The sequence below is a fragment of the Podarcis filfolensis genome (assembly GCF_964270895.1).
Source record: "Podarcis filfolensis genome assembly, chromosome: 4".
In the NCBI taxonomy this organism is placed as follows: Eukaryota; Metazoa; Chordata; class Lepidosauria; order Squamata; family Lacertidae; genus Podarcis; species Podarcis filfolensis.
The window spans coordinates 71,959,540-71,970,488 of NC_139607.1; the positions used below are offsets into that span (position 1 = coordinate 71,959,540).

Consider the following 10,949-nt stretch of genomic DNA (forward strand, 5'->3'; position numbering starts at 1 on the left):
TGTGTACTGTATGGGTGAGAACAAATTGACAAAAATGTAAGAATAATGTCGGACAGTATCAGAGCACCTTGCACTTTACTAGTTGTGTTCTGAGCACAAGAAACATTCTCTAACATTTACCTACCTTCACCAATGCAGTAAATTAGTCTGTGCTTGTTTCCATTGGTTCTGTGCTAGGAAAGGATGAGATTTCTTAGGCACAGTAAGTACCCCCAAATGAGCAAACAGTGCTTGAAGAAATGGTGAATACCATTAAGTTTCAGTTGTTATTTTCACACTGCCCCCTCCACTACCTATTCAGGATCAGTATAACAGGGAAGAACATTAGGACAGAACTTTGAAACTGCAATGTCCAGGAGTAAGTGCCAACTAGATGTTGGTAAAGTCCTTAGTGCTATGTGCTAGCACATTGCCATCAGCTGTGACAGTAGTGTAGCTTTTACACAAAATACTTGGTATGAAGATAACACTGGCCCCCAAGGCAAGCTATTTAAAAAGGATTTACACCACAATTGCCATATGGGCATTTATTCTGTTTTTTGCTTTGTAGAACTAAGAACACCACCCTAACCCATTCACAAATAGAGACTTATTCCAAGTTTAAGAGGGGGAGAGATTAGTAAGATTGAGAAAATTAAGCCGTTATTGAAGGACTATGAAACATCCCAGAAGAAGCTGCTTTCAAGAGCAAGCTATACAAAGGTACTGTGAGAGTCATACTGGAGGCATCCGGTGACTCTAAATCTCAGCTGTACTGGTCCGTGAAGCGAAGAGATTTTGGTTCAGAAATTGAACAGAGAATATTCTCTATTTGTTTTGCTCTTCTGGCTTCCTGCCTAAGCTGCCTTGCTCGCTCTTTGGCAGCCATTTGCTCTTCTCGCCTCTCCCGTCTCTTCCTTTTTAGCCATCTGCAGAGAAATTAATTATTTTGAAAAACTGAATATGAAGTGGTCCAAGCTTAATTTGATTACTTCTTCCAGGTTTACTAAAACCAGGTCACCTACTTTACCCTTAGCAAAAACAGCACACTCTCCAGAATAGAACACAGCATCAGAGGATAGTTTATAGAGCTATAAGAACACTGAATACTAGGTGGACCACAAGTGCTTTTGACTAGTTAATAATGCTTGAGGTGAGGGCTAATATGCATTTTTGAAGTTCCTGTTATAAGAATTGAGTTCATCATGAATTAAAGAGGGCTGTGATATATAATGATATGATATTTCACAGCCCCTTTCGATCAGTTTGGGAGCAGTCTCAATTTTCTAAAATTTTGGCTCTTGGCAATTCAGTATTGTTCTAGTGCTATATCCTGCTGTCTTAGCAGCAGGTACAGTTCAATGGTGTTGCATAGGCACCTTCCCAACATGACCATATACTCTGCTGGTGTGCCTGTGCAGCCAAATCCTCACAGTGACCCAGCCCATGTACCACCCTAGTAAGCAGCTGTAATGCTGATGTTAAGAGAGTAGCACTGCTCTTTAGCAGGAGGATGCTCCTCAGAAGTGCATGGGCTCTAGAGGGTGAAGAAAACTGTAGAGTGAGGGAAGACACTTCGGAATGAGGGGAAAGGCCGTCATCTTCTGCTTCCTAGGGAAACAATCCAAATTAAGTTGATAAAAAGTGAGGTGGAATTGTTCCTGTTAGGCAGTAACAGAACAAACACAACACTGAACAACTTACTGTTTATAAGCGTTGTCATTTTCCGCTGTTCTTGGAAGGAAAAACATGCATTCTTCCTGCTCTTTCAGGTTCTGTAACTGTTTTTCTTTCATGTGTTCTATCTGCTTTTTTCTAAGCCATGACTTGTAAGCTGCTTCTGGATTTCTGCTTTCCTGCTTCAAAAGAAAAATAAACTCCCCAGAGATCTACTCCAAATAAATCAAATATTAGCAACTTGTTTACAATGCTAATGTGAGCATTTTACACCACTTTCCAGTTACATTCACACCTTGGAAGTTGAATGGAATCCATTCCAGAAGTCCGTTCGACTTCCAAAACGTACAGAAACCAAAACACAGCTTCTGATTGGCTGCAAGAAGCTCCCAAAGCCAATCAGAAGCCACAGAAGCTTCATCGGATGTTCGGGTTCCAAAGAATGTTCGCAAACCAGAACACTCACTTCCGGGTTTGTGATGTTCAGAAGCCAAAACGTCTTGAGTACCAAGGCGTTTGGGATCCAAGGTACGACTGTATTCGGTATATATTTTGAGGAGGCATAGTTTTTTGATAATCCACAAAAATGCATCTAGAAGGCATTCAGATTCACACATATTGAAGCTAAGGCTCATGGCAGCATACCAGCTTTCCAGAAATGGCTAGATACACTAAAGGCTATATAAATATATTTATATTCCAATATATACACATACATTTTGGAGGAAACAATATTACTTACCTGCAGTGGAAGTCTGAACCTTAACATCAGAAAAACTTCACAACCTGAGAAAAAACTAGATGTAACTCAGTTTTCAAGCTGGTCAGTCACAAAAGGATGCTGTTTTTTGGAATCGAGCCTCAGATTTGCATATCAAGTGATTTGCTTTGCTCAGTAACACAATGATTTTAGTATGAGATGTTTGATATTAGAATTTATACCCCATCCTTTAGTTCACTGAGAACTTTCAAGTTAGAGTAAACAATATTCCTGTACAATAAGGGCTAAATGCAGCTGCCATAAAAAGTCTGAAGTAACTGACATCATCATCATCATCATTATTATTATTATTTGGATATAAAAAGGTCTTGCACACTCCTTACTCTTTACCACCACTATCCCAAGAGCCAAATACAAATAAGGCCACCTTATTTTCTATGCCTTCTGCATAGTTATACCAGGCATTAAATAGGTTTGATAAAAGCAAATAAATGTGTCATGACATAGATAAGTAGTCTCCAATGGATGCCTACACCGGACACAAACATCTGCTTAGGGAGGAAACTGCCATATTAAATTTAATTAAAGGGTAGCATGCAAATACCACAACTGCCACAAAAAGAGTCTTGCAGATGCTTGACAGCATAGCAAATGGGTTTCTAAATAACTGATAATTGTATTGACTGTAGGCAAGTGATCCTAAAATTGTCATGGCCATATACCTGCTTGCAGCTACAGTTCTGAAAATAGGTGAGGTTGCCGTCAATCCTTGTCAGGCAGATTAGGTTTTTCTTCGTTTCAACTTTTTAGAATTAAAACAGGCTGCAGCAGGACAACAGGCATGGGAAAACTTACTCTGCTATTCAAGTCTTCCAGCTGTTTTGCCCTCTGAATTCGCCTCTCTTCCTGCAGCTGCCCTTTTTTCTTCTGCAGCCAAGCTCTGAAGACCATGTCATTCTCTCTCCTTTTCTCCTCCTCCTGTATTCTTTTCCGAATTTCTTCCTTACATTAAAATGTGAACAAAGAATGTGAACTTTTCAACAATCCCAATTCAAAAATTTAGCAATTCTTCAAGCAGCGGTAGTAAAAGGTGTTTGAAATTATTCTAGACCATCCTGAAAAGAACCGGAGCATGAATACAGAGTGATGATAGTAATGTGTTTCAGAGGTTACAATGCAACAATGTTATCAATGTGTCTGGGAGATATTAAGAACATTAAGGTGAATTGAATGATTTTTGGTGCTGCATTTACACATCTGCAAGCTAGGTGGGGACAGTAATGATCATTATTTGTGTCTAAAAATACTAGAAGGATTAAAAAAAAAGGAGAATTTCAAGTTTAGAGACAGCTGCAGTGAAGTCACATATTACTTGGCACCTCTTTATAAGATCCTCCCATTCCCCATTTCCAATTTCAAACCACAGCACAAAACCAACAATAAGGGGAACTGCATCTGAGCAATGCTTTAATGATAAAAGCTAGTGGTTTTAGGTGGAAGAGATACAGGTAAGCAAGATGTCGATATGCAAAACACCGTATCTACTTCAGATTTCTCTGCAAGTCATACAAATCTTTCCTACAAGACTTTTTAAGGAGCAAAATGTAATTCTATTGAAAGTGGGTAAAAACCTAGGTAAAGGTAAAGGGACCCCTGACCATTAGGTCCAGTCGTGACAGACTCTGGGGCTGCAGCGCTCATCTCGCTTTACTGAACGAGGGAGCCGGCGTACAGCTTCCAGGTCAGGTGGCCAGCATGACTAAGCCACTTCTGGCGAACCAGAGCAGCACACGGAAACGCCATTTACCTTCCCACCGGAGCGGTACCTATTTATCTACTTGCACTTTGACGTGCTTTCCAACTGCTAGGTTGGCAGGAGCAGGGACCGAGCAACAGGAGCTCACTCTGTTGCAGGGATTCGAACCGCCGACCTTCTGATCGGCAAGTCCTAGGCTCTGCGGTTTAACCCACAGCGCCACCCGCGTCCCTGGGTAAAAACCTATCTCCTTACAAAAGGGGTTGCCAGCATAGTGCCCATGGGCATTAGCACCAAAGATCTCAGTATATGTCCCCTAAAAATCCAGAGTGTGTGAGTTACTGTTTGCTCTTCCTGCTCAGCTCCAGTTTGCACTGGCTCAGCCTCCCCTACATTACACACACACACCTCTAAACATGCCCATGTTTTATTAAATGCTAAAACTGGACATCCATCCTCCCATATTGAATAGAGCAGAGGTGCAAGGAGTGAGCATGATGGTGACTGATATAGGTGTCTTTTTCTAATGATAGTGGCTACCAGGACCACAAAATGGTACAGTTGAGTGCCCATCTCTTTTTCCATTCTTTTAGATGTGGCAACCATTTTGTGTTATGCCAAATCTCCACAGCAGTCATTTTGTGACTGGTACTCTCAGAACTCCCTCAAATTTCCCAGTGTACCCAGTGGGCCAAAAAGATTGGTGCCCTCTGCCTTAAAGATACATACATACATTTTTACACTGAAAGCAAATACAGTATACAACACTTAATTATTGCTAATGATGAATTGATGGCAACTAGCTTAGATGGTATTAAAAGCGGAATTGGCAGTTCTCATTAAAGGCTGTTAGCCATGACAGCTGAAGGGAATTTTCATATTCAGAAGCAGTGTATCTCTGAATATTAGTTGAAGTGGGAATAAACAATGGGGGTAGCTTATTGCCTTCGTGAATGGCTTGTGGGCATTTCAGATCTACCTGCTAGATCTGAAAACCGACTGCTAGGCTAGAACCCCAGTCACCCCACCCCCACCCCGATTTTACATTATTATGCTAAAAGCAGCACTAATACCTAAAAGTGTGGTTTTTTAAAGGTAGTTAATGCTCCTCTTTCTGAAGGCAAAGTGAAATACACTTGCATATATGCACAGGCAGCTTGTTCCACAATTGTAGAGCCACAACTGAAAAGGGCTTACTACTTGCAGCTGTACTAGTGGAATGATGGGACTCTGCACAAGATGCTCCTTGCTATTCTTAACAAGAAAGTGAGTTGTGGAGGGATGTGTCGAAAACAAGACCCAATTACAGTGCACTGATCTTCTCATTTCCTTTGTACTCTCACCTCTTTCTTTAATTTCTCTTTTCTTTGTTCCATTTGCTTTTGCAGTTCTTTTTGCCTGGGTGACAGGCAGTAGGTAGAGCTTCTTGCACCGAGACTCACATTTGCTGACTGCACCCTTCGTGGACTTTTCCCCCTTTCTGTGTTTCTTGTAATGTTGATTGCTGAGCATGGCCGAATGGGTGGTGGTTGAGGGACACGAATGCACCCTTCTCTGGTCACAGATGTTTGTCCTAAGGAGTCTTCCTTTGTTATACAGACAGGGCTGAAAGCAGTACTGTAGGAGGTTTTAGGAGAAATGTGTTGAGCTTCAATGTCACTAAAAGAAACACTTAGTGGAGGAAAGAAGCCTTGGCTCTCAATGTCATGGATACTGAGGAGTTCAAATTTCCCATCTCTTTCTACTAGGATCTTGCCATCCTTGTGCTCATCATCTGTACCACCATTAATAGAAAGAGAAATATCCTCCTTTCCTGCTCCATTACAAATGTGCAATTGAGACAGTCTGCCTGAAATGTTTCTGTGGGAATCATTTTTTTCAGTTTCTAAAGCTTTCAAAGAGGGGATTTCAAGATCTACTAGATCATCCTTGAATTTTAGTTTCCTTTCTTTCGTTTCATCTAAAGGTTCCTGAGATAGAAGTAGTTTGTTGGCTTCCTCAATTTTTTCTAAGATGTACCGCTTTATATCTTCATCATCATCCTCCTGGTCTTCTAGCTTTGATTCCTGACAAGAACCTTCACTGTCAGAATCAGATGTTTGCTCCAACTGCTTAGGATCAAGTTCAAGTATTGAATAAATTTCATTTTGTGACTTCTCATCCAGAACTTCCTCAGGCTCAGGAGGCTCTTGTGACGGATGTTCTCCCACTTCATCACCTTCAAAAGATTCTTGTGGAGAATTTATTCTATCTTCCATACATTCTAAGTCTTTGTCAACACCTTCATTTTCATCATGATTCTACAAAGAAATTCAAAGTACCTATTTATGTTAGTATGTAATGGGAAGCACACATAAAATGACTGTCTTCAAATGTCATGCTAAACTCCATTTTATGAAATGAACAAGCCTAGTCTCCTCTCTGACTTACTCCACACACTTCCTCTCTTTATCCCACGCAGGAAGGAATTTGGAATAATTCACTTCCACTTTCGATTAACCAAACTTGCTGTATCATCTGGACCTAAAAAATGTGGTTAATCTTAAATAGTGTTAAACAAGCCAGCTTTGGTAACTATTGTTTGAAATAGGCTTGTTTGAAACTAATCATAGCTAAAAGTAAACACAGTTAGTCAGTCCAACAACAAACCAGTGTCAAGCAGAACCAGAAGCAAAACATTCAAATTCCTCCTCTCTGGCAGGAGGGGTATGAGCTTGAGGCTGACCGCAACTCACTTCTTTTGCTCATGTTGCATAACTATGGTTTAGTATAATCTGCACATACAACCAGTGTGTCATTAACAATTATATTTAAGAATATGGGAGAAGGTTTGTATCTTGGGGGGTAGAGCATCTGTGTTGTATGCAGAAGATCCTAGCTTCAATCCCCAGCATCTTCCAAGCATGTCCCCTTTAAAACCCTGAGAGCCACTGCCAGTGAGATGGACATTACCGAACTAGATGGACCAGTGGTCCAGCTCTGAATAAAGCAGCTTACTATGTGTCCTGGAGCCAATTCACACAGTTCCCAAGGCAAATTTGCTTTTCGTTGTAACTAAATAAAAACTTAATAGCTTAAGTTCAAAATGCGTATAAACAACATTCTAGGAGAATAGCCAGTGAGGTGCAATGACTGAGAAGTTGAGCTTGGATGTGGGAAGCCCAGGTTCCATTCCTCACTCAATTGTGCTGAGTTATTCCAAGTCAATTACAGTCATACCTTGGAAGTCAAACAGAATCCGTTCCGGAAGTCCGTTTGACTTCCGAAACGTTCGACTTCCAAAGCGCAAGTTGATTGGCTGCAGGAAGCTCCTGCAGCCAACTGGAAGCCGTGGAAGCCCCGTTGGACGTTCGGCTTCCAAAAGAACGTTTGAAAATTGGAACAATCATTTCCAGTTTTTGATTGTCCGGGAGCCGGAACGTTCGACTCCCAAGACGTTCAGGAGCCGAGATACAACTGTATCCTCCTTTAAAAGTGACCATTTCTACCGAAGTATGTACGTGTGTGTGTGTGTGTGTGTGTGTGTGTATATATATATATATATATATATATATATATATATATGTTATCTCAATAAAATATTAGATTGGCTGTTTTTTAAAAAGTTTTAAACAGTGCAATCCTATGCATGTTTACATTGCGTTTAACAGAGCCTACTCACTATTATTTAGGATTGCAGCCCTAGACTGCAAACCAAAGAATCTCTTCATTCCACCACACACTTCTGGGTGCACACAAGGAATTATCTCCTCTTGTACCATTAATGCCAGGTGAGGTCACTCCAGGTGTTTCTGAAAGTTGGCACTGGCTTGATCTTGAAGGTCTAAGTTCCCTGGATCTCAGCCTATACCCAACAATATTTTAAGAACCATAAATGTCCTCTCATTCCAGTCTATCTATTTACGTCAGCACATTTCATATGGAATTGAGATACTGGCACAAGACTAATGTAGTATTTTGCTAATACCTGTATATCATTAGAGATTTGTTTTTCTTCTTCATTAATTAGCCATTCAAGATCTTTTTCAAAATCATCTTCGTAGTCCCCACCATCTGTGGGACCTCCAGTGTCTGAAGATTCACTAGTGTCTTTTTTGTCACTCATTGTGGATGTTCCTTAATGGAAAGCTACAAATTGAAAAAATATATGAAGTGTTTCATTACAAAGAAACTAAGTGTTTTGGAATATGGACACTTTAATGACTCTAAGAAGGCAATCTTGCAGAATATTTTCATGACTTGAACCCGATTATTTCACAGCTGTAATTCCATACCTTTATTGCCTGTTGGACCATGTCTGCTTTTTTACCCAAATTTCATGACCACCAACCGGTCCTACAGTCACCCAGCTTTTTGTAGCTTGTACAAAATGCCATAGGTCTACAAGATTGGGTCAAATAACTTATAGAAAGTTTCCTTGAGAGTCCTAGATACAAGAAATACTGCCTGAACTCTATAGTTCCTGTTCTGTACTAATCATGTTTCCAATTACAAGATTATTCACTTTTCTTTTATGTTGCAGTTAACGAGGGTTGAATGTGTATCAACACTGCATTGCTACTTATGCATACTGGCAGAGAAATGCATGAAATGCCCTCTGATAGGCAGACACATGTTCACAACAAATTTTTTAAAAAATTGTCACCAACTCGGGTTCTTATTTAGTAAGTGTCACATTAACCTGATTACTGATAAACTAAAAGCACAGTCCTATGCATGCGGCAGGGTGAGCTCCCATTGCTCAGTCCCTGCTCCTGTCAACCTAGCAGTTCGAAAGCACGTCAAAGTGCAAGTAGATAAATAGGTACCGCTCCGGTGGGAAGGTAAATGGCGTTTCCGTGCGCTGCTCTGGTTTGCCAGAAGCGGCTTAGTCATGGTGGCTGTACGCCGGCTCCCTCAGCCAATAAAGCGAGATGAGCGCCCCAACCCCAGAGTCAGCCACGACTGGACCTAATGATCTGGGGTCCCTTTACCATTTATGCATGCCTACTCAGAAATAAATTCCACTAAGCTCAACAGCACATATTGCAAAGTAAGCAGTGGAGCGTTGATCCATCAAGGAAAACTGGCCAAGCATCATCCCATTCTTACAATGCAAATCTGCCGGGCTGGGCGATGAAGGTATCGCCTGCAAAGCAGCCTCCGACCAACTTTCCGGATCCAGTCGGAGGATCCAAACCAAGCCTCGGGGCGGCCACTTGATGAGAAAGATCGAGGCCCCTCCCGAGGCGAAACCTGCCTGTTCGGACGCCGAGGCTTCCCGAGCGCCTAAAGCGATTTACGCCCGTCGCCATGGCAGCCGCCTCCCCGCCCACCCTAGGGCGAGGCCCGCTCTCTGCCGAAACCACGGGGCCGGAGGAGGCGCTCAAGCCCCGCGCTCCTGCCTTTCCCGGCCGACCCTTCGGCTCCGTCGGCGGAGAGCGGCTGCCCGACCCTCCCTCGCCCCTCCTGGCAGGGACAACCAGCCAAGGGGGGCGCTTCGGACGGGTCCGCGCCGCCCCACCGAGCCCAGGCTCTGACTGGCTGCTGGCCGTAGACCAGAGTCCGCTTCGACCAGACCCGCCTCGGCCCTCGCCCTCCCGTCGTTCATCTCCACCTGTGGACGGCGCCGGGCCGCGACCCGCCCTCCATGGCGTTGTCATGGTAACCGCTGCGCCCCCCGGCGGCCCGTCATGCCGCCGAGACTTCCCCTCCCCACGCCACTCACCAAAGCGGAGGACGACGGCGGCTGCGAAGGTCCACACGCGGCCTCTCACGCGCCGCCCACCACGCTCGCCGTCTCCATAGCCACCGCAGGCAGGGCGAGCTGGCGGGAGGACAAACGCGGGCTTCCCGCCGCGGCCCTTTGCCGTCGCCATGGAGACGCCGCGAAACGTCACGCAGGGCGGGAAATCCGCTCCCGCCGGCCTGCTCCGCTAAACTGAGGTTATATGTGGTAACTTGGCAAGGAAGGCATTTTACCGGTCAGCTTCAAGGTCGTTTAATGAGGGCTAGTGGCCTCTCGACCTCCTTCCCTCATGGCATCGGGGAGTAAAAAAGTATATTTATTACAACTGGGATACTTATCTGCGCCTATGATGAAAAAGTAATCTTGAGTGCATTTTTGACTTTCGAATTTAAATGGAATGATCTCAGATTGCGGGTTACGCTTATTCTAGAACTACCACTATTAACTTTTGTGCGTTTTTTGTTTTTTAAAAAAACATATATTGTAAACTGCCTTTAGAACCTATTGGGAAGCAGACACCCATAACGAATAGCGGTATGGATGGATGGATGTATTCTCGTACTTCTGATTCATCTACAGTTGTACCTTGGTTCCCAATCTTAATCCGTTTCTGGTCTGTTCTAAAACCAAAGCGTTCTAAAACCAAGGTGCGCTTTCCCATAGAAAGTAATGCAAAATGGATTAAACCGTTCCAGACTTTTAAAAACAATCCCTAAAACAGCAATTTAACATGAATTTTACTATCTAACAAGATCATTTCTGGGTTAGGTTAATTTTAGGATTGGGTAAGCGTTGAGAGGAAGGATTAGAATTAGGGTTAGGGTCAGTGTTTTATGTTTTCTTGTGATTTTGATTCATTTGCGATTTGATTGCTCTTTTCAATTTGTTGTGTTGCTGCTTTTTCAAGACTTGCAAGGTTGTTGGCTTTGTGGTTTTCTGGATAGTTTCAGTTTTAATTTTGAATGACAGCTGGGGAGCACGAAGCCTCCGTTTCCTAACAGAGAGATCTCCCCCCCCCCCCCCGCTTTCATGGAAGTAGGAGCTGGATGGGGCTGCTCAGCTGGAGAGGTGCAGGCTCCGTCACACTT

General features: G+C 43.0%; 1 protein-coding gene across 9 annotated transcripts; it reads right to left on the reverse strand.

Moving 5' to 3' along the window:
• Positions 1–43: 43 nt before the first annotated feature.
• CCDC181 (coiled-coil domain containing 181) lies at positions 44–9,978 on the reverse strand. 9 transcript variants are annotated; one of them, XM_083611591.1, is made up of 6 exons: positions 9,841–9,978; positions 8,101–8,261; positions 5,477–6,433; positions 3,233–3,379; positions 1,684–1,838; positions 44–908 (listed from the first exon to the last, which is right to left on the reverse strand). In XM_083611591.1, the coding sequence occupies exons 2-6, from the start codon at positions 8,236–8,238 to the stop codon at positions 746–748; spliced, it is 1,560 nt and encodes a 519-aa protein (XP_083467717.1). In that variant the 5' UTR covers positions 8,239–8,261; positions 9,841–9,978; the 3' UTR covers positions 44–745. The 9 variants fall into 9 exon arrangements, with proteins under 9 accessions (XP_083467717.1, XP_083467720.1, XP_083467716.1 ...); XM_083611594.1 differs by having other exon boundaries at positions 1,684–1,835; positions 9,730–9,854; XM_083611590.1 differs by having other exon boundaries at positions 9,730–9,854.
• Positions 9,979–10,949: the final 971 nt, after the last annotated feature.